This window comes from Budorcas taxicolor, chromosome 3 (genome assembly GCF_023091745.1).
Source record: "Budorcas taxicolor isolate Tak-1 chromosome 3, Takin1.1, whole genome shotgun sequence".
Taxonomy (NCBI): domain Eukaryota; kingdom Metazoa; phylum Chordata; class Mammalia; order Artiodactyla; family Bovidae; genus Budorcas; species Budorcas taxicolor.
The window spans coordinates 49,401,604-49,422,301 of record NC_068912.1 but is presented as its reverse complement, the minus strand read 5'-3'; the positions used below and the strand labels follow the sequence as shown (position 1 = coordinate 49,422,301).

Genomic DNA, 20,698 nt, shown 5'->3' with positions numbered 1-20,698 from the left:
TCTAATCCCCTAGAGGCGATAATTTATGGTTTAGAAAACACTGGCTTGGAAAAAGACTTTTGATTTGTAGTCAGTCTTTCCACATTTCCGTACACCTCTGAGAGTTTCCTACAGTTGTTTTCCTCTAAAGGATTACTGCGCCCTCTGTTTTGTGTAAAGGTTCTGTGATAGGGCCGGTCCCCTTCTTCCTGGCTCCTTTAAGAGGATGGTAACTGCCCAACAGTGGAGGCGGAGTGGTAGGTCTCGACAAGCCCCTGATGCAGCCCAGGCCCGCTTTTCCAGTTCTTGTGAGAGCCTTGTGTGTGTGTGCGCGCGGACGTGGGGGTAAGGGTGAGACCGCGGGATACACAGAGGGATTGTTAAGAGCGAGCAGCGGCAAATAAAGCCTCAGGGGCGGCTCTGCGCTCGCGTGCCCGGCGAACCCAGGAGGCTAGGCGCGTGCGCAGAGCGAGTCTGTTCCGGCCCCTGTGGCGCCCGCGCGCGCTCCCGCCGAGCCAAAGTCCGAGGTGGGCTCCGGAGCGCGGCCGGCGCGGCGGCGCGCGTCAGGGGGCGGTCCTGAGCGGTCGGCACCGCCCTCCCTCCGCGCCCTCCTCTCCTCCCAGTCTCCCTCGCGCTTCCTGCACTACGGTAGTCGCTGCTGCGTCCGCCTCCCCGGTCCCTTCCCTGTCTCGCTCGTGCTGGCTGTGCCATGGCGGCCTTCAGCAAGTACCTGACCGTGCGAAACTCCTCGCTGGCGGGTGCCACGTTCCTGCTGCTTTGCCTGCTTCACAAGCGGCGCCGCGCCCTCGGCCTGCACAGGTAAGAAGGCCCGTGGCCGCGCCGCCTTCCCGGGCCCGAGCTGGAGCTCCCCGGGCGCTCTTCTTCGCCCGGCGGACGATCCCCTTTGCCCCGCGGGGTCAAGTGGAGCCGGGGCTGGCCGCGGGCGCTGCCAGGCTCCAATGTCAGGGTGTCCGGGTGTCCCGCGACGCGGGAGTTCTCCGTGCTCCCTGCGCTCCGCCTGCTTGTCCAGTTGCCTACTCTGTCCCCGGGGGTGTGAATCTTTTTCTTGCACCCGCTAGCAAACCTGTGCCTCTGACCCGAGGTGTCGCCCCCCATATCCTCCCCTTTTTACATCCACTCCACCACCTCCTTTTTTGCATCAACTTTCTGGGTGTGTTGCAGTTTTGCCATCTCATCTGATTGTCAGTGGGTTTGCTTTGTGGACGGTTATGTGTGATTTGAGGATGGGGATTGGACGCACAGGCTGGAAGCTGTTGTTTTAAGTCAGTGGGTGAGGTTTGGCATGAATCCTTAGTAGTTGCCATTGAAAGTCGCTAGGATGGTTCTTGTGAACTATCCCGGATCCACTTCAAAGTTGCTTTCTAAAGTGCTGTCCCCTTGGAGTTGGTCAGTGGACGCCCTGGCATTTCAGCCGAAAAGGCCGAATGGGTTCCGAGGTATTTGGAGGGCAAGGTTCCCTTTCCTGATTCGCAGGTGGAAGGTGCAAGTGTGCTTTAGATAAGGGTTAGGAGCTCTTTTGATTATACGCCGTTGCTTCTCCTTCGAGAATTTTAATGTTTAAATTTAACTTCGGGAGATTATAAGATTAGAGAAGGAAGAGAGAATTGAGTTACTTGTTGTGGGGTTATAGATATAATTTATTTGCTTCAGCAAATGAATGAGAAAAGGCTATGTCAAGCATGCTTGCCTGGAAAGTATTGGATATTTCATATTGAATCTTGGCATAGTGTTTTCATACATTTTATCTCATTCATTTCTTTGGGCAGGTATTGTTGACTTCTCTTTTGATTTGCCTATTATGTCTGATTAGTAGTAGACGTTGGTTTAAAACATTGACAAGTGGGCTTCCTCCCCATGAAGTTCTTCCTAAACCTTCCCCTGTCCCTGATTTCTTTATCTTATTAAAGTCTGAAGTAGTGGCCTTTCTTTTCCTTTGTAAATCTCCTTAACAAAGTTGAAAATGATTGGCATCTTCATCAGAACAGTACAGAACTTTTTCTTCTATCCAGTTAGCTTTTAAAATGACTTATTCTGGAAAATATAAACAGAATTGTAGATGAGATTGTATGTTTTCTGAGCTCCCAGTTGCCAGTGGAAGTTATGCATTATCTGGGAATATGCCAGTAGAAAATATTGAATGTTGTAAAATAACTTTGAATTACACTTTTGTGGAGAAGTATTTCAGGGCATGAAACAGGTGTTTTATTATGGGAGAGGGGGATTTGAGGACTGCCCTAACAGCTCTGGCTTGCTTTTATGATTTAAAAAAAAAATAAAAACATTGTTTTATTGTAGAATTACATATTTGTAGAAAGTTACACGTTAGTGTAGGGCTTGAAGAATTTTCACAAATGAAACTCACTCATGTAATCATCACTCAGATCTGCACCCAGTTAAGAACATTGTCAGCATCCCAGAAACACTCTCCAAGTCTTTCAGGTCCCTTCCAGTCACAGCTAAAGTAGTTCCTGATTAATAAAGCCATAGATAATTGAGTGAGGGAAAGTTTAAGCATAATCAGATGGGAAATAGTAGCAATAATAGCAAAACAGTACAGTATAGTCTGGCTTAGTAAATAATTTTGGATGTTTATTCATTATTAATGTAAAAGGCTGTATAGATCTCTTTTTGAGAAATTTTGTAAACTTTGGAGGGGATTAAACTATGCAGCAGTTAATTTACTAAACAAAAGATTCTTGTTAGTTTTTTGCACTGGCGGTACAGTACTAAGGAATATCTGTATTTTACACATTAAATAGTTTGTGGGAGGGGAATGCAAATTATGAGCAGATAAGCTTGAATTTTAAATTACAGAAATAAAATGGTTGAATTATTTTAAAGTCATGAAGAATGGTGTCAAATCTATCTTTGTAGATAATATACTTCCAGAATCACTTGGATATCTTTCAGTTGCCGTCTTTGGCATCATAGTGTTGCAGCCACTCGTTCAGCAAACAAACTCACTCAGAAGGACAGTGCAAATAGTGGAGTGCAGTTATTACACTGGTGGGCCCAAAGCAGAGTCTTCTCTTAGCCAAGGACTCCAACCAGTTTTTGTGAAAACCTTATATACTCTTCAGTGTACATGCCCAAACCCACCTCCCCAAATTCCCTGAAACTAGTCTGAACAAAGGAAAAGAAAGATACAGTCAAAGTTAATCCGGGATTCATTTGCCTTAAGCCTAGGTAATTAACAGTGGACAATTATCAATAGGCCTGTGGCCATACCCCAATAAGCATAATAAAATTTATGATTCTGTTTGGTTACACAGATAATTAGGATATTCTTTTAGGCTACGGAGAGTCTAGGTACGAGCCCTGGGCCTCTTATATCCCAGGGATCTGGTTTTCCAGTTGGTATGTCGTTTTCGTAGATACTGGGCGTATAGCTCAGTCCACAGTCCAGCCCAAGATGGGGTCCTGCTTTCAAGATGGAGCTTGTTCTGTCTGTTTCCTCCTTCAATAGTTTGAAGATTAGAAAATTGTAACTTTATATTTTACTGGCTTTTTGGGTATCTTTGGTAACAGGGCTAATTAACTTTACTATCTAGTACCTAATTAAGGAAATTGTGACTGCTTGACCTTTATAGCTTGTCTGTGCTATTGACAGATTTGTCTTAGAAGATATTCCTTAGAACCAGATAGGTAATAAAGATAGTAAAATCAAGATACAATGTTACATTATTCCAGACATTGGGAGAATGAGTAATTTAATCTTCTGAGTAGTTTTTTAGTTATATATGATTTGACTGGGAGAAATATACTTTTTATTACAGAAAATCTCACATGCATTCAAAGTAAGCAGAATAATTTTGTGGACCCCCATACACTCCACACAAAAAGTACCGTCAACATTCTACCATTCTTGTTTCATCTATAGCTCCTTGCTCCCTACCCTTATTTTTCTTAAAGATTTTTAGGTGAAATTTGTATATATTGAGCTATACACATCCTGTGTATTTTTAAAATAAATAGATGCAACAGTTTAACACATTCCTTTCGTGAAATTAGAATCTTTTCATCTCCTCAGAAAGTTCCCTCGTATTTGTTCTATATGACCACTGTACTAACTTTTTCACCCTAGTTTTGATTAGTCATACATCTTATTTGTTTATTATTTATATGGAGATTAGTGGAATCATTTTATTCATGGATAAAGGAGACTCATGTGTTCAGTTCAAAGGAATTATCTGTTTCATAATGTATTACCACACTAGGTGCTGTGGGATGGAGGTGTTTGCATGTATGTGTCACACATACATTCAAAAAATATATGACATCTTTAAGTGTGAATTAGTCAAAAAGGTAAGATGATGACAATGCAGTGTACAGACAGTCAGGCCTTAGAAATTTCTGAAAGAAGAGATTAATATGGTTGGGAAGAGTTAAGGAAGGCTTTATGAGGGATATGAGCTAAGCCTAGAATGAGGGTAGGAATGAATGACTGGAGATAAATTGAATGTTAACAGAAGCCTTTATCAGATTTTTGTTGCATTTTATGAGGCATGGTCGTGCTCTTTCCGTCCATTGTCCACTGCCATGAGAGCTCTTTTTAAGAAACACAGATATGGTCGTGTTATTTCATCATTCAACTCTTTCCATTCAGTTCAGTTCAGTCGCTCAGTCGTGTCCGACTCTGCGACCCCATGAATCGCAGCACGCCAGGCCTCCCTGTCCATCACCATCTCCCGGAGTTCACTCAGACTGACGTCCATCGAGTCAGTGATGCCATCCAGCCATCTCATCCTCGGTCGTGCCCTTCTCCTCCCGCCCCCAATCCCTCCCAGCATCAGAGTCTTTTCTAAAGAGTCTACTCTTCGCATGAGGTGGCCAAAGTACTGGAGCAACTCTTTCAGCTCTTCTAAAATACAAAATTCTTAACATGAGAGAATGGTGTCGTGATCTGGTCCTCTGCTACTTACTCAGCCAGCCATATGAAATTAACAGTCTCTGAGCGGGATGGGCTCTGCCCAGCCGTTGCAGTCTAACTGTAATCATTCTCATCCCCACCACTTCTTCCCACCCTTTGATGTTTATTTGCCCTCATGACTGAGTTCAGTTAGCACTTTCTTTTAAATATTGTCTGTCTTTTCCTGATCTCCAGACTGATGTTGTGCCCTCTCAGGCTGCACTAAGCATTCCTCTACTCTGTATTGTACCAGTTTATTTTCTTGGCTTCTGTCTGCATCAGGCTGTGAGTTTCTGGAGGCTCTGGACTGAGTTATCTTTACATTCCTAGTTTGCATATGTCACAGGATAGACATTCAGAAGCATTTATAGGGTGGACAAGTGATACAGGATAGTTGAAGACTTTTTAAGGATAATTGACAGGCAGTTGGAGATGGGGTACTAGCACGAACATGAGTTAAAGGCATCTTCAGAGAGGTGATAGTTGTGTGCCTGAGATTATATAACAGGAACTGGGGGTAGGGGAGGGTAGGAAATCAGTGGGCCAGTTTTAGAAGGCAAGGAAGGGACCAGTCAACATTGCTAAACTATTTTATGATCTTAAAAAAAAAAAACAACAGAAGCAGAACAAAGCAGTTTTCTTTCTCTTCCCATGAATGCTTGTCAAAGTTCAGATTTCATCCTGGATTTCAGAATCTGCCTTTATCTGGTCTCACCTTACCTGGCTAATCTTTTATTCCATTACCTGTTCCAAATAGACCAGTCTCTGCACTGTTTTCTGAACAGGCCACACTGCTTCTTGGCTTTGGAGCCTTATTCATGATTTAGCTGTACCTGGAATATCTCTTCCTATATTCTCGGTTCTTCAGCTCTTATCCTTTAAAGGTTAGATCAGGGTCAACTTTTCCATGAAGTGTTTTTAAACAACTTTTAATCTGAATGATAAGCATCCCCCTTTAGTCTTATGAACTGTGTGTTTAGGTACTTTTTTTGTTTCATCTATTAATTGTTTGACTGAGTGTGATCTAGTTGTTGGCCATCAAAGTGTAGCCATGTTCACCAGCTTATGGGGTGGTCCTTCGTCTTTTTCAAAGCCCCAGTCTATAGATGGTAGGAATAGCCAAATGTTTCTGAAGAGTTTCAGGAAGTTGTGTTTTTCTTAGTCATGCCTTGCTTCACTTCTGTGTTTCTGCTCTATTTTAGATTCCACTTATATCTTGTCTCTTGAGCCTGTCATTGAAGTAGTGGCAGGGATTATATCACAACATGTTGTTGTTTATTCACCCAGTTGTGTCCGACTCTTTTGTAGCCCCGTGCACACTAGGCCACTAGGCTCCACTGTCCATGGAATTTCCCAGGAAAGAATACTGGAGTGCTCTTCTCCAGGGGATCTTCCCAACCCAGGGATCGAACCCAGGTCACCTGCATTGCAGGAGGATTCTTTACTTCTGAGCCATCGGGGAAGCACCGTGTCACGACACAGAGAACAGCTTAAAGTGAAGTTCTTTTATTTACAGGTTTCTTGGACATTCCCATATGGGGGCAACCTCTATAACATCCACTCTCATGGTTCACCCTAAGGGTCTCATTCCCCCTGTTGGAAATTTGTTAGCTTCGTTGGATGCTATAGGGGTTGGCCCCATATGGATCCTCAGAATAAAAAGGAGATGCTTAAGTAGCTCTAGGTGAAGAAGCTCTCAAAGGATTTGCCAGGAAAAGCAGCTATGTGCAGAAACCAGCTGATGCAGTTCACTTTCTCAGAACTGTGTAGCTGCCTGTGGTATGCTTCAGGTAACTGGGTACAGACTGCTTAATAAATTACATGTCTCCGTTTTTGGCACATTAGCATCACTGGCCAGGCAGTCTGTTCTAGGGCTTTTGCTATTGCCATTCCCCTGCCTGGAATTCTCTTTCCCCATTTATCACTACTGTTTTCTCTCCCATTTTTCAGTCTTTTAGCAGATGTCTTCTCAGTGAGACCCTCCACTGGCACTTAGTGTAAAATTGCGTCCTTCACATACACACTCACTGCCTGCTTCCTTGGCTCTATTTTTCTCCGTAGCACTTAGCAATATCAATTGCTTATTTAATTTACATATTAACTTACTTATTGTATCTCTGCTGCTGGAATGTAAGTTCCATGAGGGCAGGAAATTTTTGTTTGTTTTCTTCATTGTTGTAACTCCAGTGGCAAGAGCTATGGCTGGCATATAGTAGGCACTCAAAAATTTTGTTAAATGACTACCTCTGAAATGCTCATTTTTTAGAGCTTTAGTTACTATTGTTTTAAATAACAGTTTTTTTTCTTGCTACAAATGTAAATGTTGTCTCCTTAAGTATATTATGAACTCTTTAGGAGCTGGGTTGCTTTTATATGCATGAGTAGAGCATATCTTAGAAATTTATAAAAATAGTATCATTATTATCACATTTTATAACCTGCTTTTGATAGTTCGCAATAGAGTGGAAACATTAAAAACAGTTTAAAAAAATTGAAAATCATGTATAATGTCATCACCATAATATACATATTGTTTTATTTTTATTACCTTTATTGTTTATATGCATAGATTTTTACATAGCTGTATGCATGTTTTGCTATTTTCGTTTTAAAGCATAGACATCGTTCTTGTGTTTTTGCATGAGCCTCTACTATATTTTAAAAGAAATATATAAATACTCCTTTGTGTGACTGTATCATAATTTATTTTACCCTTAAATATTGGATATCTAGATTGCTTCTGTAATTTTTATGGACAATACTCTATATATTTGTGAGTGAACATTTCTCTCTCTGCTGAATTATTTCCTTGGAATAATTGCCAGAAATAGGATTAATGAAGGAAAGTTACAAGCTTTCCTTAGTGTAGTTTATACCTTAGTTTATACCTTCCCTTTTCCAGAAAAGGTGTAAACATTCTGGAGCTACACAAATTCTACTTATTACTTTTTAAGGATTGTGCCATAGAATACTATGAATGAGTGCTACTTTCTCTAATCATCATTAAGGGATATTAGAAATTTTTTGGTAGGGAGACTATTTTAGAGGGGTAAAGTAATGTTGCAGACTTATTTTAATTGGCATGAATGCATATTTTTACTTGTGAACCTTACCTTTATTATGGAGACACTTGGTATAGTATAAACCATAGTCATTGGTGTTAGACACAGGTTCAGGGTTTTATTCAACTGTCTGCTAGACCTGTGATCTTGGTCAATTACTCAACTTCTTTGAGCCTCAGTTTTCTTACCTGTAGAACACAAATAATAGTATTTACTTAACTCAGTAGTTTTGAGGATTAAATGAGAAAATGTCCTAACTCAGTAGCTGGAACAAAGCTCAGTAGATAAAGTGAAGTGGCCCAGTCGTGTCCGACTCTTTGCGACCCCGTGGACTGTAGCATCTGTTCATGGCTCCTCCGTCCATGGGATTTTCATGGCTAGAGTACTGGAGTGGGTTGCCATTTCCTTCTCCAGGGGATCTTCCCAACCCAGGGATCAAAGCCAGGTCTCCTGCATTGTAGGCAGATGCTCTCACCGTCTGAGCCACCAGGGATAAAAGATAACTTTAACTTTCCCTTTGCTTGCTAACAGACAGCAAAAATCCCATTGTTAGGTTCTCAATAATTATTGAGCCTTCCTAAAAATTTTCCTCACAAAAAAAATATACCCACAAAAATCTCCCTAAAGAAGCCTTTTGAATCAGAGTTGGAAAGTAAGTTACTTTTATATGACATGGCTTCAGGCCTTTGTGTTTTTTCAGTTGTTGCTTCCTGAATATGATACTATTTTTCTCAGCCTCTTAAAGAGGAGGTCTGAAACTGAATTAGTTATTCTAAGTGTGGTCTGATGGAGTGGAATAGGTTGTTACCTGCTTCGTAGATCCAAAGCTTTTGTTAAAATAGATGATGTTGCATTCATTATTGTGGCAGTAAGTATTCTTTACTCATATTTTAGCTTTCACAATCGTTTCCCTCCTTTCCCCTTCTCAATTTGCTGGTTTGATTTTTTTTTTTTAAAACCTGGGTATGGGTATTTACAAGTTATCTTTGGGCATGTTACTTCCTCCAAAATTTTTTTTATCCTGCACATTTAATTAGTATTCCTTCTGTATATTTTGTCAGTAAATCAAGTTATTGGATAGGACTAAGTATAGGACAATATATTTGTAGCACTATAACCTTTCTTTTAATGATGCCCTTTGGGTGTTATATTGGTTCTCATCTTTAACTTGGTTCCTTTCCACATGTGTTCGTCTGGTGATGATTTGGCCCTCTGACGACAGGGCTAGGCGTCGGGGCCAGTCAGAGTACTTCTTACTCTGTGATGTTTCTGCCGGAGTCAGTGGTGAAGGGTCTTTCTTTTTTTTGTCATGGATGATGGACATCACCACCTTCCACTCTGCTGCAATAAAATATAAACTGAAATTATAATTTTTGGCCACACCACATGGCCTGCAGGATCTTAGTCCCCTGACTGGGGATCAAACCTGTGCCCCCTGAAGTGGAAAGGCAGAATCCTAACCACTGGACCACCAGGGAATTCACTAAATTGGAACTGTGAAGAAGAGATAGGCACTCTTTGTAATTTTCTTTATAGAGTTATATATACCAAATTAAGTTTTATTCAAAATGGGTGGTGTATTTCTCTATTGTTATTTTTTTGGAATGATTCTTTACAGAATGTTAGAGATGTTTAAAAATGACATTTGTAGTCATTTCTAGAAAAAATTAGGCATAAGGCCCTTGGTTAAGAATATGGCTATTATCATAACATTCTTTTAATGAGGAAATAACTTTTGTTTTAGGCATCTCTGTCAGGAATATAACCTTCCATAGCATTAGGATAAAATGCTCTGGATAATTGATTGGTTGTTCCCCATAGTTGTGGGGACTACTATGCATATTTAAGATAGTTTGAAGTCCTGCTAGGTGAAACTAGTAAGTGTGCTTAAAGGTGTTTTTGTTTTTTTTAAAAAAAATTCATTTGTTGACCTTTGGATAATTACCAGTCCTAAATGAATGCAGTTAAATTAATAAAGTATAAAATTGAAACTAAAGCTCATCAAAGCATTCAGCCATATTGATATCTGTGACTCACCACTATAATGAAACTGTAATAATAGAAATAAACGTGGGTTATATGATTTATTCTCTGCTTAAGAAGTTAACTGTTGGCATCAAAAATAAATGAATTATGTGAAATGCATGTATTATGCGTATCTTCAACTTGTTTGTAAAAAGTGCTTCATAATTGCGTCAAACTCAGTCTTCTGACCCCAAACTCAGTGTCACTGTCATTGTCTCTTCATTGTGTCCTAGAAGTGAACTTAGATTCTAGCAGAAGAAGGAACTGAGGTACAGGCAGATCTTTTCCTCATTTCAGAACAAGGACTGGAGGCCCAGGTTGGCGTGGGAATCCGTGAACCACTCAAAGGAACCCAAAGATCATGCTCTAACTCACAAAACGTTGCATGCCTGCTGCGTGTTAGATGCTGCGTTTACCAGTCCAGTCGCTCAGTTGTGTTCGACTCTCTGTGACCGCCTGGAGTGCAGCACACCAGGCCTCCCTGTCCATCACCAGCTCCTGGAGCTTACTCACACTCATGCCCATCAAGTCGGTGATCTCATCCAACCATCTCATCCTCTGTCAGCCTGGGGTAATAGAGAGGAATAAAAGCTCCTGTTCTCAAGAGTTGGGGGTATGATACAAGTCTGTATCTTCGTTCAACACCTAGTGGTAGCTACTGAGGACACACAGTAGTAAATGAGGTAGGTCTGTTTCCTAGATGTATCCGATAGTGGGAGAAGACCTACTTCATTTTAGTTTCGTGTTGGGCACTTGGGAAGATGAAAAATTGAATTAGAATTTTTGCTGTTAAGAAAACTCACAAACTATTCAAAGAATCCTGTGTCTTAACATTTCACACTGAATTTCTAGTTTAAAACATCTGGTATATTTTATTTAAAATATTATTTTTCCATTTACCTGTGAATACAGTTTTGTTGTATCAGGAGATGAGATTTAATTCAACATTTTAAACATTTGCTTTCCCCTGCAGTAATGCCCAAGATGTGTTGTTTAGGAAGCAAGTGTCAGAGAATCAATGAAATGATCCCCATTTTTAATAGATCAGATAATTTACAGTTTAACTATTGATGGGTGAATACATTTTTCTATGTATTTTATCATTGGCTCAACAAAATAGCTACTTCCCCATCACTGAAGAAAGTTTCAGTATTGGAGGAAATAAAACATTGATCCAGTACATTCTACTGAATGCTTGTTATATGTCACTAGGCTAGGTAAGTACTGAGATACCAAATTGATAGACATTATTTCTAACCTCAGTCTTATGGAAATGCAAATACATAGAAAAGTTTTATTGTACAAATCAATATCATTAGATGTTTGGTCTAATAATAATTCTGTGGAAGGGGGCTCTGAGCTGAGAATGTTTGATTGTTTTGGTTGTTACCTGGGGAGGTTTCACTCTTGTACGTGATCTTAATAGCCAGGACATGGAAGCAACCTAGATGTCCATCAGCAGATGAATGGATAAGAAAGCTGTGGTACATATACACAGTGGAGTATTGCTCAGCCATTAAAAAGAATACATTTGAATCAGTTCTAATGAGGTGGATGAAACTGGAGCCGATTATTCAGAGTGAAGTAAGCCAGAAAGCAAAACACCAATACAGTATACTAACGCATATATATGGAGTTTAGAAAGATGGTAATGATAATCCTATATGCGAGACAGCAAAAGAGACACAGATGTATAGAACAGTCTTTTGGACTCTGTGGGAGAGGGAGAGGGTGGGATGATGTGGGAGAATGGCATTGAAACATGTATAATATCATACAAGAAACGAATCGCCAGTCTAGGTTCAATGCAGGGTGCAGGATGCTTGGGGCTGGTGCACTGGGATGACCCGGAGGGATGGTGTCGGGGGGGAGGTGGGAGGGAGGTTCGGGATTGGGAACACCCGTGGTGGATTCATGTTGATGTGTGGCAAAACCAATACAATATTGTAAAGTAAAAAAATAACAGTAATAATTTTAAAAAAAAAGTAGTAAAAGGCATTCCAGGTGGGGAAGGTAGCATGAGCAAAGGCATGGTGTTAGTGGAATTATGATTCGAGAAGAAGGAATTGCAAGACGTGAAACTGATAACATTACTATTAACTGTTTATCGAGTACTTGTCGTATTACAGGTTTAAATATTTTGCATTTATTTCTTCGACCCCGTGGGCTGTAACCTACTAGGCTTCTCGTCCATGGGATTCTCCAGGCAAGAATACTGGAGTGGATTGCCATTTCCTTCTCCAGCGGATCTTCCCAACCCAGGGATCGAACCCGGGTCTCCTGCATTGGAGGCAGACGCTTTAACCTCTGAGCCACCAGGGAAGCCCATTTATTCCTTACAACAGTCTTTTGAGATAGTTGTTTTTATTTTATTGGGGAGTAATCAGAAAGGTAAAAATGACCCCTGATGATAAGAGTTCTTATGGTTGAATTAGCCACGTAGAGGGTAAAGGACAGAGTAAAACATTTATATCAGTCCTTCAGATTGACTTAGATTTGTAACCAAGCAAGGCCTCAATGTGCCCATTGACACACAAAGCCAGACTCTTGACGGCAGGTGTTTTCAGCCAAGTAAGGGTGTATTGCAAGGGGCCAGGCTGGAGAGCGAGAGACTGTCCTCAGATCCGTCTTGTTTTTTGAGTTGGAGATTGTTTTAAAGGGGAAGAACAAAGAGGATGGGCCTAATCACCATCCGTGACGTTTCTTAATCAGACCAGGTGGTCCATGGCGTGGGGGTCTGTTAGCTCATCTTGCCCTGGAGAAACAACCTGGCTTAGTATGTTAATGATGATACACAGACTAGTGATTTTAGTACATTAACGATGTTATCGACACCAGCAGTTTTAGTCATCTGACTGTGGTTGGTTAGTGTTCAGTTAGCACAGGATTGAGGTCAGAGGGGACAAAAAAAGGAGTAAAGAATTGGATAGAGAGATTAATTATAAACTCAGTAAGGGAGCTTAGATTCAAAAGAACAGCCAAGAATCATTGGGGGTGGGGTGGGGAGGGGAAAGAATTATTCAGGGGATAAAAAGAAGTCTTATGTTGAATTCAAAGTGAAGTTAATTGTTACATGAACAGTTTTGTCTTAGTACTTTAGTATTGAAGTATTATAATCATTGGAGGAGGTGGTGGTAACCCATTCCAGTATTTTGCCGGGAAAATCCCATGGACAGAGAAGCCTGGTGAGCTACAGTCCATGGGGCTGCACAAGAGTGGGACACAACTGAGCAACTGGGCACTGAACACACTGCAGTCATGGTGAAATACTGTTTAAGATCTTGAAAGCTTTTTTATTGTACATTATACAACAAAATGTCGGAGAAGGCAATGGCACCCCACTCCAGTACTCTTGCCTGGAAAATCCCACGGACGAAGGAGCCCGGTAGGCTGCAGTCCATGGGGTCGATAAGAGTCAGACATGACTGAGCGACTTCCCTTTCACTCTTCACTTTCATGCATTGGAGAAGGAAATGGCAACCCACTCCAGTGTTCTTGCCTGGAGAATCCCAGGGACGGGGGAGCCTGGTGGGCTGCTGTCGGGGTCTCACAGAGTCAGACGTGACTGAAGTGACTTAGCAGCAGCAGCAGCAGCATACAACAAAACGTGGAAAAGTGTGTGAAATACATATATGAATTAATGTCTTTTTTTTTGTAACTAGCACCCAAGTCAAGAAATACCTCTGCCATCCATCCAGAAGCCTTCCACTTGGCCCTTCCTAATCACAGCCCCTTCGCTCTATAGTCCTGACTTCTCTGGTAATAGCATCTTTGTATTTCTTTATCATTTTTATCATCCAAAGCTACACTCCTGAGCACTGTAATTTAATTGTGTTTGTGGGGTCTTTTTTTTTGTTCGAATGTCTCTTAATCTCTGTGTCCCCATGCCCTTTCTCTTTCCCTTTTCTTTACTATAGTTTATTTGTTGAAGCAACCAGGTATTTTCATCTGTACAGGCTTGCTAATCTGGATCATGCCAGTTGTGTCATTTTTCCTCATTCTCTGTATTTCCTCTAAATTGGTAGTTGAATCGAAGGGCTTGATCGAGTTTAGATTTTGGTTTTTGGACAAGAATGCTTCCTAGGTGTTGATGTGGTATACTCCGTTGCAAGGTATATAATGTCTGGTTCTTTCTCTTTCTGTAATTTGAGCAGCCATTGATATTTGATGCCTAGAACAATGAGCTTATTAGGGCTTACAAAATGGTGCTATTTGAATTCTGTTATGACTTCATTTGTAAGGTGGAATGCTTCCATAAAAGGAAACTTCTTCATCTGTTTGGTTATCCAGTGACACAGTTCAGTTAGGAAAGGCAGGATAGATATTTTCTTCTTTATTAGTTCTTAAAATAATACAGTTTGTATGGCAGAAACCAACACAACATGGTAAAGCAATTTTCCTCCAGTTAAAAAAAATAATGTATTAGTTTCTTATTATTCTCCAAAGGTAATCAGTGAGTTTTTCCCAAGTGTCATTATGAACTTACTGATTTACTCCTTGAAAAGAAGAATTTAATACTCTCTTTTAGATGCTTGGAGGAACCTTTATGAATGCAGTGAATCTTACACATATATGAAGTGGGCCTCAGTTATCAACTCTTGCATTGGTATCATTTCTATTTAAATTTTAGAATCAGCACGTTGGGATACTGATGAGACTTTCGTCTCATTTATAGATTAATTTCTAATACTGGTTATATTGCCCTTGCCTTTTTTTGATCAATCTTGCTATGATTGTAAAATGTGTCAGTTTTTTTTTTTTAATTGACTCTTAGTTTTGCTTTACCTTTTTTGTCTTTTGTTTCATTATTTGCTTTCATCTAAATCCTTTTATTTATATTTTCTTCCATTAATTTTGTTCTTTGTTCTGAAATGTTCAGATAGATCATGAATTTTCAGACTTCTTTTCTCATGTATGCCTTTTAGGTTATTAAGTTCTCTAAGCACTGTTTTGTTACATCCCCCAGGTTTTTTGATATGTAAACTCTTATTTTGTAAACATGTAATTTGATGTATATGTCATTCATTTCAAATATTTAGAAAAATTTCTTAGACCCATGGCTTTTCCCAAGAAAAAGTGAATCTCTTTATGTCAGTTGTAACACACCATGCCAGCAGTTACTTGTGAGTGGCTGCGTAGTTCCTTTGGTAGGTTTGTCTAGCTTCCCGTATGCGCTGTATTCAGTAGAGGACTAGCTGTGCTTTGTGGTTCATATCTGGTAGTTGGTGCTGGCTGGTGGCTGGGATGGCCCGGTTTTCATTTTAGTGACTTTGTATCTTTCAGTAGACTCTACAGTTGCTCAAATGGTCGTCTCAGCTCAGCATTCCAAGAAGTCAAGGTGAGAGCAGAAAGGCTTCCACACATTCTGTTGACTGGAGCAAGTCACAAGCCTGGCCCAGATTCAAGGATGGGAGAAGATTCCTCCATTTTAGGAATTTGTCTCAGTATTTAATCTACCACAATTTCCCAACATTTAGGGGTTTTTCTTGTATTTTTCTTTTGGCTGTTAATTACCAGCAAAATTGCTTTGTGGTTATAGAGTACTGATTTGTTTTTTCATCATTTTGTTTTTACCTCTTTTAGTTGTTTGGAAGTTATTCTCTATTTAAATTAAAAAAATTTTTTTACTGATTACTCTAGAAATTTTGACATTTGCTTACCTTTTCAAGTCTAAACATTAATCAATAAGAAATACTTCATCATCCTCCCAGGCAGTAAAAGGATTTCAGAGCAGTGACCCCATTAACTTTATCCCTGATTTAGATGCCATTTGTTGTTGTTGTTTTTTAAGTACTGTAAGACATTATGCTGTTGTTTTATATAATATTCACTTAGAGGAAGTTATATATTTGCCATATTTGCTTTCCATTCCACCTTGCAGTCTGTGCCTTCCAGCTGTAATCAACCCTCCTCGTCCCCATAATATGTCCTTTAGAAATTTCTTTAGTACAAGTCTGCTCCTGATGAACCCTCTCCATGTTGTCAGGTAATGTCTTTATTTGCCTTCGTTCTTGTAAGTGTCTTTTTTCCATAAATGTTTAAGTGTAGATTGGCAGTAATTTTCTTTCTGTACATGGAAGATTTGATTCCATCATCTTCTGGTTTCCTTTATTAATGCTGAGAAGTCACCTGTCAGTTTGTAACTGTTGCTCCTTTGAAGGTAATTATTCTTTTTTTCTCCTGTAGCAGTTTTTAAGAATTTATATTTGTCCTTGGTTTTCTGAAGCTCACTATAATTTGGTTAAGTGTGGATTTATTTTTTATCTATCTTGCTTAGGATTCACAAGCCTTTTAACTTTTGTGGATTGATGTCTTTCTTCCATTTTGAAATATTCTCAGACTTTATCTGAGATCTATTGAACCAATTGATTAGATATTTAATTTTAATTGTTGTATTTTTTATTTTTAAGAATTCCATTTGGTTTTAAGTCTGTGTAGCTTTTTATTATTTCCTTGTCTTGGTAGATATCTTTATTTTATTTTATTTCCTTAAATACAGTCTGCATTGTCTTATAGGATATGTTTGGAAATTTAAGTATCTGAAATCTTTTTAGGTCTGCTTCTGTTTCCTCTGATTTCTGCTAGTTCTTGGTTATGGAGTTTAGTTTCCTGTGTGCTTGGTTATTTTAATTATGATCTGGACATGTTATTTAAAATTATTTGTAGGAATAATTTTGAGGCTTATAGTAAACATACTTTCATTTTAAGAGGAATGTTTGCTTCTTAAAGTGCCTAGGCGCAGTTTTAGTTAGGGAACAACTTAAACCAAATTTCTTAAGAGAACATACTAAAATTTTTAATACAGTACATACTAAAATTTTTAATAAGCAGATGCAAGACTCACATTTCAGGTTTCATAGTTTTGTTTCGCAGAGGAGTTATATCATTATATATTCACATTATTGTCATGTTGTTGTTTAGTGGCTAAGTGGAGTCCATTGTCAGATTAATTCCTTTAAAATTAACATCTCTACTTTTAAACTTCAAATCTCAATTTAAAAATAATTATATTCTGGACAATTCCATATACTTATCTTATCGAAACTTGAAAATTAGCACATTGACATTATTATTTCCCTGAATGCTTCTGTGATTATCCTTTGTTATGGTAAATAGAATCGCTGTTCTCAGGTCACTCAAGGTGTAAACTATTTGTGAGGCAAGAGTTAAAATGATCTTTACCTTTCAGGGCAGAAGTTTGGAGCTAATACCTCCAGTATCTTTACATGGTTCTTTAAATCTTTGTTCTTCTTTCATTTCCATATTTAGTTAGGCCTTTATGGCACCCCACTCGAGTACTCTTGCCTGGAAAATCCCATGGACAGAGGAGCCTGGTGGGCTGCAGTCCACGGGGTCGCTAAGAGTCAGACACGACTGAGCGACTTCACTTTCACTTTTCAGTTTTCATGCATTGGAGAAGGAAATGGCAACCCACTCCAGTGTTCTTGCCTGGAGAATCCCAGGGACAGGGGAGCCTGGTGGGCTGCCATCTATGGGGTCGCACAGAGTCGGACACAAGTGAAGCGACTTAGCAGCAGCAGTAGCAGTAGCTCTTATCTGTTCCCTCATCCTGTTATTTCTAGCAAATTTTTTTTTGCGTCTTTCTTTCCATTTTCTTAGCCACCGCCTTTGTTCAGCTCGTCAGTATTTCTGGTCCCTGATTGACCTTGGTTGTGTGTGTGCATGTGTGCTTCCCCCACCCCCCACCTTCCCCGCCTTAAGTACACTCAGTGTTTGATATAGCTATGGAAGTGAAGTGGGAGAGAATAGAAATGACAAGGAAAATCCTTCTTAGAAAGCATGTGGGAAAATTGTTAGTACATGAGAAATTTTGATAGCCTGATTGAAGTCAGGGCAATAGAGGAAGAGGAGAGCATGGAGAGAGATTGGCTAAAAAGAGTATGCGAAAGGGAGATTATCTGAGAATAATTCTCAAGTTTGTGGCTGGGGCTGGGTAGAAAAAGGTACATTCACTGAGTTAGGATCCATTTCAGTATGAGAAAATGGAAGAGTAGATATGGGGCAGAACAGTAAGTTCAGACATAAAAGTACATGGAAAGTTTAAAGTAGTTTCAGTAGATGCAAGTACAATTACCTTATTTTAAAAAATGGATATTCAAGTCGGGAGCTCAGGAAAGATGAGGGAACTAGAGGTTTGCTGATATCATGGTTTTGACTGAGGTATTCTAGAGCGGTATCTCTAGGCTCTAATGGACCGAATGATTCTGGTAATTTTTTAACTTTGTGTTTTCATTTTAGTGATGTTATAAATAAAAGAATATATACACCTTCTTGGTCATCTGAATCACTACTGTTGCAGATTTTTGTGTCTCTGTTTGTGTTTGAATGGCTGTTTAATTGTCTCCAAAGAGACCACATGTAAACAGTAAACAGACCTGCTGCATTAGAACCTGTATTAGGTTGACATGTCGTAATGTAAAACTAAGAAAATCATTTTCAACTTTTACATTCATGTTGTTCAGTCGCCAAGTTGTGTCCGACTCTTTGCCAGCCCATGCCCTGTAGCACATTAGACTCCCGTGTCCTCACTCTCTCCTGGACTTTGCTCAAATTCATGTCCATTGAGTCAGTGATGCTATCTGACCACCTCATCGTCTGTTGGCTCCTTCTCCTCCTGCCCTCAGGAGGTTCAGCATCAGGGTTTTTCCAGTGAGTTGGCTCTTTGCATCAGGTGGCCCAAGTTTTGGAGCTTCAGTGTCAGCCCTTCCATTGAGTATTCAGGATTGATTTCCCTTAGGATTGACTGGTTTGATCTCCTTGCAGTCCAAGGGACTCTCACAAATCTTCTCTAGCACCACATTTTGAAACCATCAAGTCTTTATATTTGTACTGAATTTTTTTGCTGTTAAACGTTTCTTTTGTAGTGATAATTACAGGTGAAACTTGTCTTCACAGAATTTCTAAGTAACTGAACTCTTATTATAGTGAAGCTTTGGATTTAAATAATGAAAAAGACATAGAGCAACTGAGCAGTGTACGACTGTAATTGTCACAAACTGATAAAAGAACATAGGGCTCTCATGTAGATGATGTGTTGAGGGCAGGTGAAGGCTTCATGAGATGTTATGGTACACACTGAATAAGGTATTCTATGAAAGCTTGGAGGGAGAAAAGTGATGGCAGAGCCGACTGATCATGTGACCTGTGGTGGGTGTGTTTATGTATATGCTTGTGTGGGTGGATATATGTATATATGTGTGTGCGTATGTTTTATTTATGCAGAATTCTCTTTTTGTGAGCAGTTATATTACACGAATCCCTGTTTATCTCTATAAAGACCATTTTGTAATATTTATTTAAATAAGGCTTATGATATTTTCTCGAGTATTTTGATTTTTAGAATTTTGTTTGGGGATATACTAATAAATTGATTATCTCATCAGCATTAATAAAGCAGTGATTTAAAACCAGTTCATTGTTTACAAAGGAAAAATAATGAATATTATTAAAAACTCTCAGCTATTAACTAGCATCTGTAACACATAAATAATTGCTTCTACTTTTTTATCCCAGCACTGATGATTAGTTGTAGCAGTGCTATCTCACCTATCACTTTAAATAAACATTGATTCCATTTTTATTGTGGCTTTAAAGTTTTTGCTTGTTTTTAAGTGATACATTTTATTTTGTGAATGTAGAGGAGCTGTAAAGGAAAAGAATATATTCAGCTGACTCTTGAACAGCATGGTTTTGAACTGCGAGAGTTTGCATACGTGTGGATTTTTTTCACTAAATACTCACTTGAGTACTACGCAATCCTTGGTTGAATCCAAGGATCTGGAACCTCAGATATGGAGGGCCTACTGTAGAGTTACAAGTGAATTTTCAACTTCATGGAGGATCAGTGCCCCTAAACCTCATGTCAAGGGTCAGTTGTACTTAATTTTATGCTTATACATATTTAAGGAAGAACCAATTTAAGGCAATGCTGGAGTCTGTAAGAATTTCTTTTCCTTCAGGAAAGGTTAATCCATTACCCCAAGTCTAGAAAACACTGGTCTAGGGAAAAAACTTAAGTGAGAAATTCTGTCAGAATTATTGTTCTGGATAATTAAACTCTGATTAAAGTTTTCAGAATTGTGTTCTTTTTTTTGCTTAGTCTAGAAATCGTCTGAAAGCTTCTCTTCAATTTTTGTCAGTTTCTTTTTCGTAGTCTCATAGTTTGTTTTGGGGAAGTTTCTGCTGATTAATTTTACATATTTTGTTGACTTTATTAAAGAACAATTAACTCCTCTCCTTCTCCCTCACCTTTCCAATAAAGAACAAACAAAATTTACTTTTATATTGTATTCTTAGGAAAATGTCTCTCCTAAATTTTGATCTTTTTCCTTTGCTGCTGCTGCTGAGTTGCTTCAGTCATGTCCAACTCTGCGCGACCACATAGACGGCAGCCCACCAGGCTCCCCTGTCCCTGGGATTCTCCAGACAAGAACACTGGAGTGGGTTGCCATTTCCTTCTCCAATGCATCAAAGTGAAAAGTGAAAGTGAAGTCGCTCAGTAGTGTCCGACTCAGTGACCTTGTGGACTGCAGCCCACCAGGCTCCTCTGTCCATGGGATTTTCCAGGCAAGAGTACTCGAGTGGGTCATCTTTTCTTTTAGAGTTTTATTAAAGCTTTATTGATGCATAATAAACTGCTTATATTTAAAACACAACTTGGTAAGTTTTCACATGTAAGCAT

At 39.5% G+C, this 20,698-nt stretch overlaps 1 protein-coding gene and 1 non-coding gene across 2 annotated transcripts in view; one reads left to right on the top strand and one right to left on the bottom strand.

The window, feature by feature from the left end:
* Window positions 1–684: 684 nt before the first annotated feature.
* The window catches only part of ABCD3 (ATP binding cassette subfamily D member 3), a 78,299-nt gene continuing 58,285 nt past the window's right edge, over window positions 685–20,698 (top strand). Inside the window, exon 1 of the mRNA XM_052637152.1 lies at window positions 685–798. Coding sequence (XP_052493112.1) covers window positions 689–798 — 110 coding nt within the window. The 5' untranslated portion in view covers window positions 685–688. The remainder of the gene's footprint in view (window positions 799–20,698) is intronic.
* Window positions 12,247–12,318, bottom strand: TRNAW-CCA (transfer RNA tryptophan (anticodon CCA)). The gene has a single exon. It is a non-coding gene; the product is annotated as a tRNA-Trp (tRNA).